Raw genomic sequence first — 20,780 nt, forward strand, 5'->3', positions numbered from 1 at the left:
AAGGCATCCGCAAATGATTTATTCTTCTTTTTTTCTTTACCCATCATTACCAACCATGATGTTCTTGGGGCGTCATGAGGACGCCCTTTATCCAGCTTAGGGATACACATACACCCTCTCGCTACCTTGGGGCTTGTTTATTCCTCGAAAAGGATGACAGGTTCAGACGCACGAGTTTGAAGCAATTGGATTCGCTATGACTTGAAAGTTGAAACACCACTCCCATTAATTCCCAGCTGTGCTAGCCAATACTTTGGATCAAAGTCCAGAGGTAGCCAATTGCAAGCAGCAATGCCTGTTGACTTTTTTTCCAAAACAAAAACATTTCATGCCTCGCTTCTGTCTCGAGTGTGGTGATCCAATACACTGCCTGCGTTGATGCCCAAAGGGAGGTTTTCCTCTTTAGCTTTTGATGTCGCGTAACCACGTTGACAGAAGCGTCGGCTGTAACTACGAATCACGATGGGCATTGACGTGGATACAGGGATGCCAACCATATTGCTGGCCTTGACATTAATAATAAGAGCCTGAATCCAGCTGTCCTCCATGTTTCTGTGGGTTTGGTGCATGCGTTGGACCAGATCCGTCGGCTGCAACACAACAATCTTCATCTTGAGTCCACCATTGTCGTTGAATGGATTACAGTGAGGCGAGCCAGTCACTTTTTTTTTTTTTTTTTTTTTTGAATCCTCGCGGGATCTTGTTTGATTGTTTGAGATAGCCCAAAAAAAAACCAAAACCCGAAACCGGTGAGGACCAAAAGCGTGATTGGTTGGGCGTCAGTGTATGACCCTGTCTGTCATCCAGCAAGAGAATGCAATCTGGTCCAGAGCCGTTATCAGGGCTGGATCGGATGTCCAGTAGGCGAGCACATCAAACATGCTAATTTGAAATTAAAAAAATTGAAAAAAAAGACGGCAGGAGGTGACGGCATCATGTTGTGTAACGTCGGGAACAAAGACTGAAAACCCCAGAACACCGGTTGCCGAGTCTGTGTAACCTCCAAACGGTCGGGAAACAAATGCTGTGAACCATCTGTGGTTGCATGCCACAACAGAGTGCTTTATTCTGCTATGCTTTGCTCTGAGTCTCTGATATCATATCAGACGGCTGCTATATCTGTGCAAAAAAACAGGGCTCACGTATTTAAATGGAGATGGATGGTGTTGAGTTTGCCGTGCAGCAGAGGGCATAGAAATCAATTTGTTACTGGATGGAAGTGGTCAAGCAAGGACTAAAGACGTGTTTTCAAACTACTCGTCAGAGAAGAGACTGTACGAATATAATGGTATAATCTCAACACAGGGCTTCAAATCTATATGCTATAGGATAGCAGCTGGTAGCAGACTAGCAGTCTCTTGTAACTTGTTTGATTTTGGTTCCTTTTCTAAAATCAAACCGTCTCCTCTGGTGTGATGATTTTGAGCACCGGCAAATATGTTGAGATTTTACAAGTGCAACATTAGACAATAGACAGATACATGATACATGATTGCATGTGAGCAATCCTGATTCCCAGCCACCTGAACTACTGCCCATCTGCCTATGTATTTTACAAAGCAGTCACACCTAGGCACAGATATCATCAAGCTCAAAGCACATCACAACGGCAAGATTACCTCTCGAGCCTTGCCAAATCACGGAATGCTTGTCCGGATATTTTCCTAGTGAGGATGCAGATGCTCACGTAGATGCGCTGTATAAGGGCGTCCGAGGCGGCGAGGTGTGCAAATTGAAACAGAACCTCTTGACAGGCAGGCAGGGTCTTTTGTGACAGGGGTTGGCGTGTGATGAAAAGTGGCTCGTAAATTTGACACACACACAAAGGCATCCAGCAGTTCCTTTCAGCTGCTGCTGCCTAGAGTAGAGCACCTGCCTGGTTCGGTTCGGGTCAGATGGATCCTCCTTGAAAATAAGCGCGCGCTAATGCTGATCAGGATGCCGAGGGAAATTCACGAACCTGTTTAGGTAGCAAAGCACTATCTGGGTTTGATACCGAAAATTGAAATCCTGTGAGATGAGCTCGGTATTCATTAATTTCATTCCATCCCTCACCGGCTCGTACACCGTACCACCAAATCGAGGCCTTTCACGAAAGCAATAGGCTGCCTGCCTCTCCCAATATATCTTGTCCAAGACCTCGTACAAGTCACAAAGTTACAAACTCTCCATTGGACCTGGGCATCCATCTTGGATGCTGGTGTTGCGCCAATGTGTGATTTCGCTATTATTGCCAACTACATGCACCCCTTTTTTCCCTAGCCACTAGATCGTGAACGGCACAATCAGGAAAGACAAAAAGAAGAAAAAAAGGCAGCCAAAAGCCTGTGCACTTCCTGGTGAAGGCGACTAGCAATTTGCGCGTTCTTCTGCAAGGAGGCGTAAAAAAGAACACAATCGATGCGTCATGGGTGTAAATCCATGACCAACATGTAAGCGTGATGACAGTCGCCTGGCGTCATGTCACGCGCAATATAAGAGGTACGAAATATAAGGAACAGCCAACAAGAGGTGCAAAATCGGTTGCCTTTCGACTGCGTAGACATGTTGGTAGACGCAGACAATACCACTGTTGGTTACTAGTGGTAAGCCAAGAGCTGAGCGCACACCTTGGTAGGCGTCTTGGCTCGATAATTGGCTTCAGGATCGGTTCAGCTCTGAAAAAAGGACTCCTTCGCCTGCTTTGCCTGCGCACCATTTTTTTTTTTTTTTTTTTTGCACAACTTGGAGAGCAAGTGGCTCGTAAACCTTTGGTTAGGGTGAAATTAGGCGTTCGCCGCGTTCCAGATCCCTTCGTAGATCCACACCAAGCAGCCTGCAAGACAAACATAATCTTCTCGGGCGTAACAATATCTCCAGCAGCTGAGGTGATCTGCCAAAATAAAATGGTGGTAAGCATCGGTGATTCACGTCAGGCAAGAGCAAAGTCGCCATGTTCGTGGATCGTTTTGTTTGTCGTAGAGTAACCACGGTGGCGTGGAAGGCGACTTTCGCGTGATTTGACAGCAAACGACCATTCCCATGGCCTCTGATGCACCACCGTGTAGCTTTATATCGCGTCAAGTCAATAGCTGAACGGCGATATCTCGGTTGATAAGAGGGCTCCCAGGAATCTCAGCTCCTCCAGCCAGTGAATCTCTACCGAGAGCAGATTGGGAGTGGCAAAAGGCTCAGGCACTACGATGGAATGGGTGTTCTCCGTGTTGATTGCTCAGGAAGTATGCCAGTCGGAGTCGCCGAAGCAGAAAGGAAAAAGAAGAAAAAAAAATCTCAAGGTCATAACGCATGTATCAGAGACGCGAACACGCGTTAAAAGTACAGGCTCCAAGAGAAAACTGGAGGAATCTTTTTTTGCATCGCCACAATGCACAGCCCCCGCGCCAAGAGACCAGTGAGGTGGGTGAAATCGTCCCTTACGAAGCTTACCTACCAATAGGCAGCGGAGAGGGACGCAAAAAGCACATCGTGCGCGCAATTGATCTCCGGCCAAAGGGACGGAAAGTTGTCGGGTATGTCTTGGAAGCCTGAATAAGCCGATGTGGATGATATAGCTTGGATATCAAGATCAGAAACGAGCCTCACACTCCGCACATATAAGGTACCTAGGTACTTGGTTGGGGGCTGGGGATAAGGCTAAAAATGAGTCCGCAAAGAGCTGTGCCCTGTATATGTACCTGCCAAGGATAGCCGTAGCACCAGTAATCCTATCCGTTCAATAAGCTGCGGCTCATTGGATGGACAAAAGCACGTTTTGCCCACGATGTTAAATTTGGTCCGGGATATTAGCCCACGTGTGGGGAGCCGCTAGAAAGTGGAGAGGGACTGAAAAGCCGAGGGCAAAATGGAAAGGCTGTAGAGGTGGGCAGGCTGCCTCTGGTGTAGTCTGTCTGTCAAGTAATACCGGTAGGCCATTCCTACAGACCGAGGCGGCCTATTTCTGGGGGCAATTTCCCCTGCGAACGACTGCAGGCGGCAAGGTGGAGTGAGGCTATCCCTATGGTATCGACATCGGGCTTTGAAAAGCTGACCAGGGTCCTTAGGTAGGTATGCAGTGGGCGGGCGGTATTTTTCCGTGGTGCGACACGAGATGGGAGAATCTCACTACTTTATACTCCAGAAAGAAGTTGGGACGGCAGAGGCTGATTCCAACACAATATACGTAGTAATAGGCCCCGAAACGTCACCCCGTAATGTCAAACGACAGCCCAGCATTTTGCCAGCACTGCAGAGAAAGGATCGTACAATAGGTGCCGCAAAACATGTTCGGTCAAAGAGGGGCGGACGGGAGTGCACGAAATGTCGTATCGCCATCTTCTAACCAACTCATACCAGCAAAACACTCAAACACCGAAATTTGAGGAATACTGCAAAGCTACAGATGAAACAGCTTTAGATGGAGACAATTTTGAAGAAAAGAGAAAAAAAAAAGCAAAAGTAAAAAACACAAAATTTATGGGAGTTGACTCAAATATGGATGGATGTATGCTTTCATCTCTTTCCGTTAAAAACCGGCCCTCAGAGCCGCAAATGCGAACTACGGTTCGCATTTTAGGGCTGCCTACTTCCCTACTTTCCCCTTAACACCCCACCCTCGCTAACCCCACACCCACACCCGCAGGTAAGAAGTGGCTTGGAATAGCGGGCTAGCCAGGTGGAACACTGACGAGGGGGGATTCTCAGCGCGACTGAAATATGGTTCGCAAAATATATCCTTCATCATCACCTTTACTCCGTACTTACAAAAGCCGAGCATGACAGCAACCACCATTCTGTTTGCGGCTCCTTCCCTTGAGCAGTCTCTAGCTGGGCATTCACTTGTTCCCCGTTTATATTCCGGACCCTCATGTCGGTCACTGAAACATGACCAACAAAAATGGTGACGCAAACCCGCCGGTTGCCGACATTGGACAGAGGTTCACCAAGTATCTCCGAGAAAAAAGCCAGCCTTCGGACAGGAAACCAGTCGACTCAGAACCGAAGAAGCCTATGATTGAAGTTCCCAGCAAGTCCGAGTAAGTATCATTCAGGCAACTGGTCTGCGTTTGGCAGACCGGGCTCGACGACGGTTTTCGGTCCTGTGCAGTCAAGCAATTTCTTTTACTATATACGGCGCGTAGCGACTAACATGCTCCTTTGCCATGAATCGCAGAACCTCAATTCAACAGGTTGGATCCCCTAAACGGAGCGCTGAAGCATCAGAGCCACGAGACCCGTCTACACCAAACGACCGCGACGGCGGTCTGAACGAGCGAAAAGCTAAAAGGCACAAGTCGCCTCCTTCACAGGAACCAGCTTCGCCAACCACAAACGCATCGCCCAAACCCCGAGGCACCCCGTCCACCGCCCAGGCTACGACGGCAACCGCTACGCCTCAACGAAGCAGAGCAAAAGGGCCCGCTACGGATCCCAACCACGGCTTTGACCCCGTGCCCCGGGCGCGCAAGCCGCTTTGGCAGGATGGCACCCCGGGAATGACGAAGCAACAGGCGGCGGTGGGCGCCCTCACCACTCATTCGCGTGGAACCACCACAAATAATGCACGTCTCACGCCGGTATCGGGCCAGCCTCGTCGCGCTTCGAGCTCAAAGGGGGGTAGCGGAGGCAGCGACGCGACTGGGGAAATCGACGAGGTCAACAAGTTGGTAAAGCAGCCAGAGACGCGTCCTATAGGTCAGGAGCAGCTAGTGGCTGAGGTAAAGGGCATATATGCTGGGTAAGTCTTGGCCCGGCGTGGACCAGAGCACGAGACGCGGACGGCTTTCGACCCCGCCTGCCGAAAGGCTGGCGTGTGACAAAAGCCTGTTGCCTCCCACTCGAGTTGGCCATCTGGAGGGGAAGCTGTCAGATCCATGTCGTACTAATTTGCTACAAATCTAGCCTTGTTATGGTCGAAAACAAGTGCATAGAGGTCGACAATGCACAGAACTCGCTCAACAACGATTCGGCTTCCCCCAAGCTAAACACCGACCAGTGGCAAGCTCTGATTGCCTTGCACCGCACGTTGCTACACGAGCACCACGATTTTTTCCTCGCCTCTCAGCATCCTTCGGCAAGCCCAGCGCTGCGTCGTCTGGCTGCCAAATACGCAATGCCGGCGCGCATGTGGCGACACGGCATTCATAGTTTGTAAGACTGCCTGAATTTTTTTTTTTTTGACGATTTTGTGAAGCAGGCGAGACTAACCATTTGTTCCACTTGAAGTTTGGAGCTTTTGAGGCATCGTTTGCCACATTCACTGGAGTACATGCTCACATTCATCTACTCGTCGTATTCAATGATGGCGCTCTTGTATGAAACGGTGCCAGCGTTTGAATATACATGGATAGAATGTTTGGGAGACCTTTCACGATATAGGTAAAACGCCCCCCCCCCCCCCCCCTTTTTTTTTGTTCTGTTCCTTTTGAGAAAACACGCTCCTGACTGGTACTGCGTTGAACGTCTAGAATGGCCATCGAAGACGACGATGTTCGCGACAGGGAGGTCTGGACCGCGGTTTCTCGCCAGTGGTACTCACGAGCTAGCGACAAGGCGCCCACCACCGGACGCCTGTACCACCACCTAGCAATTTTAGCGAGACCCAACGTTGTAGCACAGCTTTTTTACTACGCCAAGAGTTTGTGTGTGCCCATCCCCTTCAACAGCGCTAGGGACTCAATTCTCACCCTTTTCGAACCCATCATGGCTGGCACGCACGGTAAGCTGCACGCCGTCGATCGTGCGTTGGTCAGGTGTCACGGGACTTTCTTCACCGGCAAGGGCGCCGAAGATCTCGAAGAGGCGCGCGATGAATTTCTTTCCAACCTCGACCTGGCTGTGGCCAAGGGCGCACGCCGCTGGCTTGAGGCTGGATATCAAATCGCCGTGACGAATCTTTGTGCACTTTTCGGCTATGGCTTGCCCGCCAACGTTCTCATGAGGGCATTTGATGCTTCGACAAGAGAAGCTCCCATGCCCAAAATCGTAGTCGCGGACGAGGCGACTTCGGCCGAGTCGCAAGCAGCCTCGCCAGAGACGCAGAAATCGTCCAAAACTGATGACGAAAACGGACCAGCTGCCACCACGGAAGCCAAAGAGGACGTGGTCGACCCCTTGAAACATTTTAAACAAGTTCTCCAGTTTGTGGAAAGCACAGATACGATCGTCCTTTCACGGCTGGGAGATCTAAACATACTTTCTTACGCCATCGTCAAGCTGACGTTTCTGCTTGCGATGGCTCGCTTGAAGGGCCCAGGCGGTGGCGAGCCGATAACACCAGCAATGTCGCACCTCGAGGCATCTTTTCCTTGGCACCTACTCTGTTTGTGCCTGAACTCTTTTGCAGCGGGCTTTGAAACCCCCGAGAAATACGAAACGACCGAGTTCCCGCGTACGGCCGAGGGGAGGCCGCTCCCCGAGGACTGGGCGATGCGCGGGCTTGTGTGGGCAGATCCGGCAGAGGTGGTTTTCCCGCCCGAATATTTCGCCGTCAATGAAAGCATGGAGGAAGATGAGAGGACTTTTGAAACGCCATCGATGGGGGAGCAACGTCGTGAAAGGTGTCTGTGGCTTGCGTACCAAATCGCCCAGATTGGGACGTCGGGAGACGACGCCGACGACAAGGGCAAGGAGGGACGTTGGATCACGTACGACGCCGACAAGAAGAAGTTTCGTCCGGCCGCCAAGTACGTGTCAGACGTTGAAATACGGCCTCCGGTAGCCAAGGCGACGGTCCTGGACGACGAGGACGTCCTCCCCGAGGCGGAGCTGGCCTGCATCAGCTCGGGGCCAGAGGGTTCACTTGGAGCATTTTCGGTGCAAGAGCAAAAAAACGAAAAACCGACCATTATTCAGTCTTCCGACAAAGTTCAAGATAGTAACAGTTAGGTAATCGAGCGTATTAATGTTCGCAAGAAGGGAAGGAGGGGTTTATTTTGATATGCCAGGGGTAAACAGGCAGGCAGTATGTTGAATGGGCCGCGAGGGGGTTTTTTCTCTATTACTTTCAGGTAGGTCCGGAACGTTTAATTATAAACAACCAACTAGAACTAGTCTAGTGGTGATTATTTCGATCCAAGATATCCCACTCAACGTCTCTCTCTTTTTTTTTTCATTCCCCTGTCTTTTCTCTCTGATTTTCATTGGTTGCTTTTTCAAAGTTTTTCAAAGGCAGGTTTTCAAAGTTTTGCGTGGCTTCAACCTCATGAGACACAGGCCGATTATCGATATATTGCACACATACAGAATGTCCTGGATCTGCATGTCTACATGTTGCAGTCCTCTCGGTAATTCAAACAATCCCTTTGCAGACAAGATATTTCTCCCATGCCAGTCGTCTACGTGACTCGAGTGATAACAGCAAGCTGAGGTCGGTTTTGCTGCTATAACGAGCATTGCGAACCCATCATGTCTTTTTCACGGCAAATCTTTTTGGTGGCCGTATCCAGGTTTGATTATCCTTGCCTGTTGGATCAGTTTCATGGCTTATATCTTTCGGTTTTGGTTGTAAACTCCAAAAAAAAAAAAAAAAAAAAAAAACGCATCAGTTACATTGGCCTTGATCCATACACAAATCAGCCCCTGAATTGACCGACGTACGGTGGGCATAATGGAACAAGAACATATACAAAGCAAACAAAGAATTCGAAGCTTCAGATGCAGAGTAAATGTCCAGTGGGTATCGACATTTGTTCCGTGTACTTGCCCATCTTATTCAGGGGCTCATCGTCACGAGAGATTGCTCCCCTTGGTTACGAAAAGAAAAAAAAAGAGTCACGCATGCGCCGGCGCCGGCCGGGTGCAGATGGGTAAACCTAGTACCACCGAACGGACATTGCATTTGCGGCCGGAAGAGCTGCTTTAAACAGGGTAATCACTAGAAAGCTAGTCGAGAACTGGAATAGACTAGATCTAGATCTAGAATCTTTAAACCTCGTACAAACGAAGGGGGCTACAAGATACAGAGCAATGCAAGATGACATGTAAGCAAGCCCGGGGGGCGGTGGACTCGGTTACAAGTTCAGCTGATCCCACGCGCGTCCCTTTAAACAGATGAAATAGGGTATATGTATAATGTATCCGCATATTCATACTATGTTTGAACTTTGGTCAGAGGTCACGCCGCAACGACCTCATATTGAAGCTTCTTTCAGCTTGCTTATACGCGCTGTTGCCTGACAGTTCCTACTAAGCAACAGATGCCGAATTTTTCTTATATTTCCCAAGCAGTACGGCAATCAGTGGCTAATTAGCCGCGAATTCCATGTAAGACAGTCGGACCTTGTTCTGCCGAGTTGTTTTTGTTTTTGCCCATCCCCAAGACACACCAAGCTCCTCTGCATTACTAACAGTCTAACAGACTGCTCCGCCTACTGTAAGCAGCAGGAGATTCAACTTATATTGTTTCAGCCAGCGCCTCTTTGTTGCATGCACTTCTTCATCGACGCTAGAATCGTACTAAAAGTGTTCCAGGCTATACTAGTTTGCGGCTGTGCCACGCCCCAGCATGATGTTTTCATGTCGTCAGCAAGCTGACATTTAGCGCAAGTCGATCATCGCCAAGCTATCTAATTTTGCCCACATTGCCTCCCCGAACAGTTAGTGAGTTTGCCTTTTTTTTCTTTTCTTTTTTGGCCCCCCTGTCTCTCACATTAACGGAGCGTTACTTGCTTGCCAGCTTTGCCTGAATGCCAAGGGTCAATATGCAAATAATGTTGGGTGCGCATCGTGAGTGCAGAAATTAACCAATCAATGGTAGGGCTATTTCAGGCGTTTGACTTGGAGGGTGAAAAAAGTAATGCACCTGCAGCAGACCTTGCAACAAAGAACACTCCAAATAACTTGGCATGTGACCTCCAAGGTACATGCGCAGGATAAGAAAAGGCAACATTCACAGTCCCTTGGGCATGGCTGAGGCACAAGATCCTGGCCGCTTCCGAGATTGCACATGAGTTGAAACTCGATTACCTGCAGCCTCTTTTCGTTCTCTTTGCGTTGCTGGATAAGGAATTTGTCAAAGCCCTGGTATCTGGGTTTGTAAGAATGGTGTAAGCTGCATGCCGTCCAGCCAGTTTGTTTTAAGCCGCTTCAAGCGAACCGTCGTCATGGAAACATCCCCCCCTGCTGGTTGCCTTAAAATACAATTGCTGAGCCGCACCGGAACTTTAAAGAACCGAACTGCTGGGATATGTACATTTGCATCCAAGGCAGCATTGTCAGTCAATAAATAAGAGTGCAACAGATGCACGGGTCGGTGTTAGTCGGTGATTGCTCATACTGACGGCATGGAATCCAATGGCCCCCACATTGATCTGCCTCACGATAGCATTTCCAGATCAATGGAAGACCCGGTGATGTCAGCTCTCAACTCTCAAGGTAAGACATTCCAAGTCTCGGCCTTCCAGGTGAAGCTGAAGGGCGTGAAGAAAAAGGGAGAAAAAGGCGAAAAGCCTTTTTTTCGACGCACAACAGCATGAAATGACAGAGGTGCAATAAACAAAGTAAAATGATACCCTCGAGAAGGCAAACAAGGCGATAACTGTCTTGGGTAGGTTCGAGGCAATTTGTGTCTCGGTATCGCGTCGGCCACAAAGGCTGCTGTCTCAAAGATTCCCGCGGTCTCGGCCGGGTGAGGAAAATGTAGGTGTTTGGGCTTGCGGTGTCTTGACAACAAGCGCACCTCAAGATGTCTTTAGCATCTTGGGAAGTATCGAGCCTGACAGTGTTAAGACAATAGAAATATCGCAGCTCTCTGCGGAAATTCCGAGTATACGGTGACATCGTGATGTTTCAGGTCGGGTGTGCAACAGGCGCGTAGGCATAGAAGTACGTCCAGTTCACGCTCGATTTGGGGGACTCTCGCAGTGCCTTTGGTGTTCCTCTCGCGTAAACCGCTTGGTTTGATATCTTCAACAGTAATCGCCATGGTAGATCAAAACTGATGCACCCATTCCATGTGGTGGAATAATGCTACCCTGGAAACGAGCTTTGCCGTGCCACTCGTAGTGTATTGGTGCGGTTGATATGCCCCGGGTGAGACTCTGATCAGAGACCATAGTCCCGACCCCTCGGGGGGGGGGGGGGGGGGGGGATGATGATGACATTGTGCTAGGCGAGGCATTCAGCACAAAAGCTTCAGTCCTCCCTCATGTCGTTTAACCCCGAAAGCTGCCAACAGCCGTTGGTGCTTCCCGAAGATGCTGTGTACTGGGCGAAAAGGCACAGGACGACGGATAGATTCGGCCCCCGCACGCGAGGAAAATTGCTGATTGAGGCGTGCTTGTTATGGCGACTTGGAGAAAAGATCTCAAGTTGCCACTAGGCTCTAGGTCTGTGGTGATATTAGATGCACCTACAGGTTGGTAGGTAAGTAAGTACCCAGGCAGGTAATCTTTAGGAAAAATGACAGGCGATGCACAGTTTTATAATGCGATTTGTCCTGGGATGTATGGTACAGAAGAAAAGGTAGACAAATCCAAGCTCAACACCAATTAACCTCAATTAGCCCAGGGCTGGAATAGTCCCAAAAGGATGCTGCAGACGCCCCACAATCCAGTGACATGGGCCGCTACCACCCAATGAGAGCCAACGCCAGGGATTGGTTCTAGACCCATCGCCTGTTGGAGGTGAGCGGTGCAATTCAAGGCCACATACATCATCCATATCGCCGGGGTTTTCCGTAGTTCAAACACGAGCCGTTGACAACGGCACAACACCCCACCCCCCACCCACGCTGCACCATCATGCGACCGATATTAACACTGCTATTGTCGGCGCTGCCGGCGGCGCTGGCAGTGTACAAGGATGAAGTGGGCGACATTGACTTCCACCACGAGCTCGTCGGGCTGCCGCAGCAGGACACGACCTTTTTCCACCGCCCGCGCCGCGATGACCGCGCCTCCCTCCTCTACACCCTCTCCGACCTCGGCATCCTCGGCGCCATCAACCCGAGCAGCGGCGCCGCGCTCTGGCGCCAGCAGCTCCCCGAAGATGCCGACGGCGTCCGCCACCTGAGGGCCGCCGAGGGCGAGGGCTGGGTCGCCAGTGCCTCGGGGGACACCGTGCAGGCCTGGGATGCCGTCAGCGGCCGCAACGTCTGGTCGCGCGGTTTCGAGGGCGAGGAGGTGCGCGATCTCGAGGTCATGGAGATGGCCGTCGAGGGCGAGGGGCACAAGGACGTGCTCGCGCTGTACTACAAGGAGGACGGCGGGGTCACGACGCTGCGGAGGCTGCGTGGCACCGACGGCGCCGTGGTATGGGAGTTCCGTGAGGTGACCAAGGACCTGCCTCTGCAGGTCAGCACCAACCTCGAGAAGGTGTTTGTGGTTGGTCTGCACGGGTCGCTGGGCTCCTATGGCCTCAAGGTTGCCGTTCTCGATGTGCCCACCGGCAAGAGGATGGACGATATCAGCATCGCGACCAAGTCGGACATCCAGAGCTCCAAGGACCTTATCCTGGTCGGTGCAAACTCGGCCATGCCCATTGTTGCGTGGACTGACAATGCCCTCACCACCCTCAGAGTCAACGTCCTGGGCACCAAGGCCAAGCATGACTTTCCCCTTGCAGCCGGCACCAAGTCGGTCGAGATCCATGCCCCTCATTCCATCCAGTCGGACCCTCACTTCCTTGTCCACATGCGCACCGACAGTTCCAACACGGCCGAGGTCTTCCACATCGACTTGAAGACAGCTGCCATCAAAAAGGCCTACGACCTGCCGTTGCTCGCCGGCAAGGGTGCCTTCTCCACCAGCTCCGACGGCGCCAATGTCTACTTTACGCGCATCACGCAGAGCGAGGCGATCCTCCTTGCTTCCACTTCCGAGAAGCCCCTTGCCCGCTGGGCTCTCAAGTCTGGCAAGGTTGCCGAGGACAACGCTATCAACGCCGTCCACGCCGTGTCCGAGGTCATCAAGAAGTCCGAATCCAGCTTCGCCGTGCGCGCTGCTGTCCTCACTGATGCCGACGACTGGGTCATGGTCCAGAACGGCCAGGTGGCCTGGTCGAAGCCTGAGGGTCTCACCGGAGCCGTCGCGGGTGCCTGGGCTGAGATTCCAGAGTCGGAGGATCTCGCAAAGTCCCTCGAGGCCGAGGCACACAGCAGCCCCGTGGCTGCCTATATCCACAGGGTCCAGCGTCACATCAACGACCTGGAGCACCTGCCCGATTATCTAAACAAGCTTCCGCAACGCTTCATCAACAGTCTGTTGGGTACCCATGTAGGTGGCAATGGCAAGAAGCTTGAGAGGGACGGCTTCGGCTTCAACAAGATTGTCATCATTGCCACTGAGCGCGGCACCGTCTATGGCTTGAATGCTGGCGATCGCGGCCAAACCCTGTGGCGACACAAGGTCGAGGATCCCTCGAACTGGGATGTCCAGGGCATGAATGTTGATAACTCCCAGGGCACGGTGACCATCCGTGCCAGCAATGGGCAGACATTGGTTCTGAAGACTGATAACGGTCAAGTCTTGGACACTACTGCTGCCGATTCGACATTGAAGCTGCAAAGTGTTGCGCTGGTTGATAGTGCCTCCGGACCGTACCTTTTGTCCATCCCCAAGGACGGCCAGATTGGACCTCTCGCTGCAGACAAGGCCCCCAAGCAGACTCTTGTCGTCCGCGGCGGGGAAACATCTCTACGTGGCGTCAAGTTCCTCACGGCTGAGGACAGCACCGAGGCCACAGAGGTGACCACCTGGGTATTCAACGCACCCAAGGGTGAGAAGATTGTCGAAATAGCCACGCGTCCTCAACACGACCCGGTGGCGTCTATCGGCCGCATCCTCGGCGACCGCCGCGTCCTATACAAATATCTCAACCCAAACACCATCGTCGTGCTCACGGCCGACCCCACCGCTTCGACCATGACCACGTACCTCCTCGACACCGTCTCGGGCGAGACTCTGTCGTCGTCGACGTACGAGGGCATCGACACCACCCAGCCGGCCTCGTGCACCATGTCGGAGAACTTCTTCATCTGCACCATGTTTGGCGACTACACCCTCCGCGAGGACCCCAACCAGTCCATCAAGGGCCACCTGCTCACCGTCACAGACCTGTACGAGTCCGAATCCCCCGACGACAGGGGCCCGCTCGGCGACGCCGCCAACTTCTCCTCCATCGCGCCCCTCGACGACCCGACCGCCCCGATGCCCCTGCCCAAGGTCATCAGCCAGACCTGGGTGCTCGGCGCCCCGATCTCGGCCCTCGCCTTCTCGGTCACGAGGCAGGGCATCTCGAGCCGGCAGCTGCTGGCCTACCTGCCGCACTCGCGCCAGATCGCCGGCTTCCACCGCGGCTGGCTCGAGCCCCGCCGCCCCGTCGGCCGCGACCCCACGCCCCAGGAGCTCGAGGAGGGCCTGTCCCGCTACGCGCCCGCCATCGAGATCGACCCCAAGACGGTCGTGTCGCACGAGCTCGAGATCCTCGGCGTCAGGAGCATAGTCACGAGCCCCGCCATCGTCGAGAGCACGAGCCTGGTGCTCGCCTACGGCGTCGACGTCTACGTCACCCGCGTCGCCCCCAGTTATGTCTTTGACATACTCGGCAAGGGCTTCAACAAGATCAGCCTGATCGGGACCGTGCTGGCACTGAGCGCCGGTGTCGCCGCTCTTGGTCCGATGGTAAGTAGTGCCCCTAACTTGTTTCCTTTCACATCATTCATCTTGATCAGCACCATCCAACGTCTAGTCATGTTCTAACAAGTGACGTTTTTTTATATATATAGGTCAGGAAAAAGCAGATGGACATGAGGTGGAGCGCTCCTGCATAAAAAGCTGGCGGGTTTTGGCAGAATTTTTAATGTCTGAATGTACACCAAGCTAGACTTTCTTTTTTCTTTTTCTTTCGAGGGTAGGTTATCGTCCAGGTAAAATCAACAAAAGCATTACTTCATAAGCGTCCCTCGCGTCAACTTGCAGAGCCACCTATATACATGGTGTATTTCCTTGTTGCCATTTGTGTGCATCGCAGCAGAAACCCAGCCCAGACCCAACCCAGCCCCCTGACATCGGGATGCACCTTGCAAGTTGGTTACCGGGATGGACTCTCATCGATAGACAGCAGCTCCGCGCGCTTGATGAGCTCCGCAAACTCGTGGTCAACCACCCTTTGGGGCCAGTACATGAGCAGGTGTCCATCCTCCTTGAAGGGTGTGAATGGGCGCTTCCTGAGCTCGGGGTAGAACTTTTCCACAACTATAGCTGCTGCTCGCGGCAAAACAAGCTTGTTTTCCTCGATGAGCCCCTTGGTGACGGCCAAAAAGGTGTTGGCCAGCTTGAGGAACTCGCCAGCCTCGTACAAGCCTTGGCAGGCGCGGAGGAATATGTCGACGCCGCCGTCGTTCAGGTCGTACAACGCAGTTGTTGCAGCCTTGAGACAGGCCTGGAGGATCGAGTATTCGTACTTGGCCGAGTAGAGCACCCTATATGTGCAGACATGGTGAATCAGAGAGAAGTTGGCGGCGAGCCGGAGTTGCTTGGGGCTCGACTGGGCAAAGGCTGTGTCGTCGTAATAATGCTCCATCAGGGGGTTGAGAACCTCTATAAGCGCAGAGTTATACAACGTACTGGGAAGTGAGAAAGCAACAGGGCTGTCGTTAGAGGCGAGCGCTTTGAAAGTGGAATTGTCCAAAGGGCTGAGAAGATCCACTCACTGAAGAAGAATGACAACAGGCAGTGTAGAGTATTCGGCTTTCAGGTACTCGGGCAAGTCGGCTTTCCAATGAATGAGCTTCCAATAACAATCCTCACTGTTTCGCCGCGCTATCTCCATTGTGATTGGGTCACGCTTGAACCGACCATGGCTCAGCAAGCTGTTGGCCTCCTCGATAATTGTCGAGAATTCGCATCGGGCAACGAGCAGCCTACGATAGTGTGAAGGCTGAAGGTGACGGGAATCGTTGACGGGGTATGGCCACCAATGCGCCATGTCTGTGTCGGAAATATGCGGTATGTCCTTGTCCGCAAATAGCTGTCGTATTCGCGGTTGTGGTGAACGGAAACGCGTTTGGAAGGTTATGGTCATCTTTCTAGTGGCTACATTAGCTTGGATGTCAAAGATGATTCTTCTTCTGCCTGCGGAGAAGACATATATATTCAAGGTAGAAGGTAAGCGGGCCGATACATACGCGTGTGTAAAATACATGCCCCAGATTATATGGGACAGGGCCTGCAGCTCTCTGCCCTGCCTCGAATCCCAGTCTTTAAAGTCCGAGGGGATTTCCATGGCGCTCAGTTCCAGCCGCATGTAGTCTTGGAAATATGTTTCCATATACTCGTCCGTCGTCTGGATGTCGCCTGCACAGGATTCCCAGAGCCATAGCAGACAAATCCCCTGCAGTTTAGTCAAAGATGGCGGCTCTTTCTGCAGAAGTCTTTTCGATTTTTCTGCAAAGGATCTGCCGCGGGAGGTGCTGTCGCTTGGGACGCTGTACACGTTGGGATTTGTTGTATATAACTGGTAACGAAAAGAACCAATCAGAATCGTGAATACAATCAGACTTGCGCATTTGCCCTTGAGCTTGCAATAGGCAAGCCAATGCACAGTTGGCTGTTTTCCATTACACGGTCAAATTTCGAGTGGTGGTTTCGGGGATGAAACTCACACATGCGACAGCCAACACACAGTTGACCAGGAAAGGCGTACAAAAGAGCTGTTTGGCGCCTGGCGGAAGGGTTCCTGAATGTGCCAGATCAGACTGGAGGTCCTCGAGGAACATGCATCGATCAATGATTGGTGAGACTGTGTTGTCCCAGGTCCAGAAAAGGCTTAGGAGGTGGGTCAGAAGCCCGTTAAACGCCTCCTTGTCGTCTTCTTTACTACCCGTCCAGCGCGCAACGTCAATCTCGGTCGGCTGCCAGTCAATGTCGTGGCCACTGGATTCGCCGGGCCTGAGCTGGGGTCGAATCATGGGCTCGTCAACCCTCTCTTGGCCATCGTCGACTCCATGCGCAGCAATGTCGGAGGTGCTGCTTACAAGAGCAACGGCTTCTTCTAGCGACGGAGCATCTATTATCCGTTTTAAGATCTGGGATTCTTGTCCATTTCGGCGAAGTTCATCTACCAGGGCTCTCTGATCTTGTTTGCATAGCTTAAGCAGTCGACGCTCGTTGCCGCGTGGAGAAACCCCCGGAGGCTCTGAATACCTGCAGTCCACTTTTGCGGCCTTGCAGGAGGCGCACTCTGGGCGATCTCCATTGCACTGCAATTATAATGAGGAGCAATGTTAGCGATTCGAGCCGTGTCTGGTCGTGTTATGAACATGCTTGGTGACTTTTGGGGTTGCATTTGAGAAAATACATGTAAAGTGACTATTCTCTCGCGGTGAATTGATACTCTTTTTCCCCCCTGGGTATAACCAGCATGGAAAAAGACTAGGTATCTTTCGAGAAGACAAGAGGTAGGATAAGCATAACCTCGCCTTGCCAAAACAAGTAAGGTTCCTCAGATACCTCTAAATCATGTGAGCAACGCTTGATGCCCGTAAGTGACGGCAGGTGGGGCATGTGTACCAATGCCCCGCCGGGGCTAACACGCAACTGCCTAACAAAACAAGCTCAGGGGGTAGAAGAAAGTAGCAGTGGAAGGAGCCCTGCGCCAGGGTCTAATCCACAGGTCCAGGCACGCAAGAGGTAACATGACAACGTTGGGAAGAGGAAGAGGCGCACAAGAGAGCGAGCGACTTGGGGAGGGGGGAAAAAAAGACGACGATTAAAAAAAAAAAAAAAAAAAAAAAAAAAAAACTTGCCTTGACTTTGCGTTTGCGACAGTCTGTTCACTCAACCCCAAACAGCGTAATTGTTAGAGCAATCCCATACGATCCTTCTCCTCAGCCAACACAACCATATATTCTCGGACTCGAGAACAAGGCCCGGAAGGATACTGGACTCGGCTCATCGCATCTCAAGCCGCAACTTTCGGACTGAAAATAGACATAATTCGCAGTCTTTCCATTGCGCCGCACGTAACAGAGACGGGAGATTCCTCGAGAACAAAAAGAAAAACGGAAGCAAACTGACGCACTCTCACAAGCAGCTGGCACAGCTGTTCTCTTTTGTTTCCTAGGTCCTCCGGGACCCGTGGGTGAGGGCGGTCGTTTGTATGGCCCTCCTGGGGTGCTTGGGAGCAATGCTCGAAGCCTTTGGGCGCTGCCGCTACCCTTGGTGCCCTCCCTGCCAGTGTTACCAATGCTGTCCCCACCAACACTTCCCCCCCTTTGACTACCACTGCTGGCCATTCTGATACATTCGTTGGCTCTTGTCAGAGCTGCAATGCTCTTGCTATGGGCTCTCGAGAGCGGGTTCTCCGAATCTGCTTGCCAAAGGATTTGCTGTCGAGTATGCACCTTGGTGGCGGCGACATTATCTTGGACGTGGCGCTTGCGTTTCTCGAATCCAGATATCCAGAGGGCTTGATGCTGCAGTTTGTGGGCTGTGGGCGACATGAAAGTGTATGTAGGTCAACCACTCGAGACCCTCACCGTCTAATGGATACAATCTCTGCTGCAGGGGTTTTTTTTTTTTCTTCTTCTTTTTTTTTCCCAAGTCTGCGAGTAGGTGGAAGACACGAAGTCAAGACACCCGATGGGACACGCTCAAGGCTCCCATTGGTGATCGGGATCGAGACTTCTCGTTGCTCAGAAACATGCTCATCGGAGACCGCTGAAAAGAGTGGTAAAGGGAGGAGTGATCGAAAGATATATGGATGTGATAGGTCAGAAATCAACCCAAGCCCAAGCGGACCCGAAACTCGGGAACGGGACACGGCCCCCGAATTCCATCCATGCCCGTTTTGCTGCGAGAAAGGCATGTGTCTCGACCTGCTTTCAATCATGACAACTCATGGGGTAATCTCATGCCGGCCTCGGACGTGTTGGTCGGGCTACCTACCTCTTACCTACTCCATTCAGCCCTTCAGTTCGTTGCCGCCCGGCCAATGCATCTGAAGCGGAGGGAGGCAGCCACTCTGCCTTAGCCATGTCAGTCCACAGGGAACAGGGATCTCCCGGGCTGGAAAACACGGGTCAACTCAACCTGCACCAACCTCAACAATATAGACTCCTGATTGGGTAAGTCATAGGCCCCACTGGCCTTGTGTTGGTCTGCTTTCGGCTCGTCTTGGCATTGCAGGGGGACAGCGACGCGGGGGACTGTGAACCTGATCTCGATTTTGTTGCCGAGATAACTTGACGGTCCCGGGTTGGCTGGGCAGGCCTAGAAACAAGGGCTAGGCTCATAAAGCGCCTGTTAGCTCATGAGCTATCCCATTTGTCTGCAGCAAAAGCAGCACCAAAGCACTCACAACACACACCGCGGCTCTTCCGTACTCCGTATAATCAGCCCACCCATATCATCAACACCGCCCTCGGCCTCAACACTCTGCCCTACGGCTTCCCGTTTCAACTGCAAGTTTCTCCCCTCTCCTTTTTTTTCTCTCTTTCTCTCTTCTCTGTTCTCCATTCTATATCCTGACCCCAACACACTACTAAAGTATCCACTACCAATGTCCGCTTCCTGTTGCGCTAAAAAGTCCCGTGCATGTACTTGGTAGGTTGTCCGAAGTAGTATTTGTTATGGCCCATAAAACGAATATTGCCAAACGCTGGACCGGAACACCCGGAGCGGCCCTCCGTTGACACGGATCCGGCCCCACTGGCTTTGATGATTGGACGCTGTGTTGTTGTAATAATCTTTCCGGTCAAATTTTGGGTGCGGCGTACTGTCCGAGATGCATGACTGCAATCCACGTGGTAACTATGCGCATGTATGGCGCCCCCTAAGCGCATATCCAAATCTCGGTAGTTATTTGACCTTGTCCCTTTTTTTCTTCTCATATTTGCTATCTTTGTTTGTGTGACCAGGTTGGCGTTCTTTTTTATTTCGCGCGCGATGTTTATGTGGACGTTTCGCATGACATGCAACAACTGCAGCCAAGAGACAAGCCTCGGGGCCGATAAAAAAAATTATGGCGACATCTCGCATTCAATGTGTGATTACGGCAACTACCCCGGACCTTGTCATGGGGACCGGGCGCTGATAATGAAGGTGGAGGAGGAGCCCAGTTGAGGAACACGGGAATCCTTTTCGTCGGCTCCATACCCGGAATTGGTCAATCACCCCGCCTCGGAAGGACATCCGAGCCAGAATATCCAACAACAAGAGATGCATTCCATCACCGGTGTGGGAACAAAGCTGCAAAGGCCTGATAGCAGCATACCAGGCATAAGTGAGGTATGCACATGGCGAAACCTCGCAATGCGACTCTCTCGTGATTCCAAGTCACAGGCATATATGTACAAAGTGGTGGGGGTTTGTGATATACAAGACCTAACCTGACTATGAGGAAGGTTATCTGTTTCCTGATTTGGTCTCCCAATAAACAGTATTTGTTTTTGTGTTTTTCAATATTTTATTTTGTTTTCTCTTTGTCTTCATCGTTGAGTTTTGAAGAGAGAGAAAAAAACAAAGAAAAAAAAAGCCATGTGGCAGCCTTGCAGCTGCGATGGGGGTTCCTGTTCCACTTCTTGATGACATATGTATCGGTCGAGATTGGTGTTTATGGGTCCGACTTCGACAAGCGTTAGCCGTCAGGGGCTGCCGAGGGCCCCTGACATTGGTTCAGTGCTTCTTCGACCGGCTGCGACGCTCGAAACTGGGGCTGGAGGTGTCGATCATGCCTCAATTCCAGAGATTGCAGACGCAAGGTCGACCCCATTGATGGTGACATGGACTGCGTCCGGGCCTCCGATGACGTCTGTGTAGAGGCTGAGGACACAGTTTCGGAGCTGATGGCAATGCCGAGGTAGC

The 20,780-nt window shown here is 51.8% G+C and overlaps 6 protein-coding genes across 6 annotated transcripts; 4 read left to right on the forward strand and 2 right to left on the reverse strand.

The window, feature by feature from the left end:
- Positions 1-326: 326 nt before the first annotated feature.
- MGG_17946 (uncharacterized protein) lies at positions 327-665 on the reverse strand (the record flags this gene model as incomplete). The annotated part of the gene is made up of 1 exon (XM_003720817.1): positions 327-665. The coding sequence occupies exon 1, from the start codon at positions 609-611 to the stop codon at positions 327-329; it is 285 nt and encodes a 94-aa protein (XP_003720865.1). The 5' UTR covers positions 612-665.
- A 2,522-nt stretch (positions 666-3,187) lies between these two features.
- Positions 3,188-3,986, forward strand: MGG_17947 (uncharacterized protein; the record flags this gene model as incomplete). The annotated part of the gene is made up of 3 exons (XM_003720818.1): positions 3,188-3,218; positions 3,437-3,509; positions 3,857-3,986. 3 exons carry the CDS (start codon positions 3,188-3,190, stop codon positions 3,984-3,986), a joined length of 234 nt encoding a protein of 77 aa, XP_003720866.1.
- Positions 3,987-4,713: 727 nt separating this feature from the next.
- MGG_12580 (uncharacterized protein) lies at positions 4,714-8,291 on the forward strand. Its single transcript, XM_003720819.1, has 5 exons — positions 4,714-5,012; positions 5,150-5,713; positions 5,878-6,126; positions 6,202-6,354; positions 6,444-8,291. The coding sequence occupies exons 1-5, from the start codon at positions 4,861-4,863 to the stop codon at positions 7,861-7,863; spliced, it is 2,538 nt and encodes an 845-aa protein (XP_003720867.1). The 5' UTR covers positions 4,714-4,860; the 3' UTR covers positions 7,864-8,291.
- Positions 8,292-9,677: 1,386 nt separating this feature from the next.
- MGG_17948 (uncharacterized protein) lies at positions 9,678-10,451 on the forward strand (the record flags this gene model as incomplete). The annotated part of the gene is made up of 3 exons (XM_003720820.1): positions 9,678-9,702; positions 9,872-10,022; positions 10,310-10,451. The coding sequence occupies 3 exons, from the start codon at positions 9,678-9,680 to the stop codon at positions 10,449-10,451; spliced, it is 318 nt and encodes a 105-aa protein (XP_003720868.1).
- A 1,200-nt stretch (positions 10,452-11,651) lies between these two features.
- Positions 11,652-14,882, forward strand: MGG_02867 (uncharacterized protein). The gene is made up of 2 exons (XM_003720821.1): positions 11,652-14,597; positions 14,702-14,882. Exons 1-2 carry the CDS (start codon positions 11,718-11,720, stop codon positions 14,744-14,746), a joined length of 2,925 nt encoding a protein of 974 aa, XP_003720869.1. The 5' UTR covers positions 11,652-11,717; the 3' UTR covers positions 14,747-14,882.
- On the reverse strand, positions 14,610-18,948 carry MGG_02866 (uncharacterized protein). The gene is made up of 6 exons (XM_003720822.1): positions 17,998-18,948; positions 17,723-17,745; positions 16,580-17,176; positions 16,103-16,431; positions 15,629-16,003; positions 14,610-15,541 (listed from the first exon to the last, which is right to left on the reverse strand). The coding sequence occupies exons 1-6, from the start codon at positions 18,416-18,418 to the stop codon at positions 15,007-15,009; spliced, it is 2,280 nt and encodes a 759-aa protein (XP_003720870.1). The 5' UTR covers positions 18,419-18,948; the 3' UTR covers positions 14,610-15,006.
- Positions 18,949-20,780: the final 1,832 nt, after the last annotated feature.

The sequence above is a fragment of the Pyricularia oryzae genome, chromosome 7 (assembly GCF_000002495.2).
Source record: "Pyricularia oryzae 70-15 chromosome 7, whole genome shotgun sequence".
NCBI classification, from domain to species: domain Eukaryota; kingdom Fungi; phylum Ascomycota; class Sordariomycetes; order Magnaporthales; family Pyriculariaceae; genus Pyricularia; species Pyricularia oryzae.

What these genes read in the sequence shown, in the direction of transcription:
- MGG_12580 (XM_003720819.1), top strand. Translation starts at nt 4,861, where the DNA reads ATGACCAACAAAAATGGTGACGCAAACCCGCCGGTTGCCGACATTGGA. An exon ending in GAAGTTCCCAGCAAGTCCGA is followed by an intron (nt 5,013 to 5,149) that starts GTAAGTATCATT and finishes CATGAATCGCAG; the next exon opens with AACCTCAATTCAACAGGTTG. An exon ending in GTAAAGGGCATATATGCTGG is followed by an intron (nt 5,714 to 5,877) that starts GTAAGTCTTGGC and finishes CTACAAATCTAG; the next exon opens with CCTTGTTATGGTCGAAAACA.
- MGG_02867 (XM_003720821.1), top strand. Translation starts at nt 11,718, where the DNA reads ATGCGACCGATATTAACACTGCTATTGTCGGCGCTGCCGGCGGCGCTG. An exon ending in TCGCCGCTCTTGGTCCGATG is followed by an intron (nt 14,598 to 14,701) that starts GTAAGTAGTGCC and finishes TTATATATATAG; the next exon opens with GTCAGGAAAAAGCAGATGGA.
- MGG_02866 (XM_003720822.1), bottom strand. Translation starts at nt 18,418, where the DNA reads ATGTCGCCCACAGCCCACAAACTGCAGCATCAAGCCCTCTGGATATCT. An exon ending in TGTGCCAGCTGCTTGTGAGA is followed by an intron (nt 17,746 to 17,997) that starts GTGCGTCAGTTT and finishes TTGAGTGAACAG; the next exon opens with ACTGTCGCAAACGCAAAGTC. An exon ending in GGCATGTATTTTACACACGC is followed by an intron (nt 16,004 to 16,102) that starts GTATGTATCGGC and finishes TGTAGCCACTAG; the next exon opens with AAAGATGACCATAACCTTCC.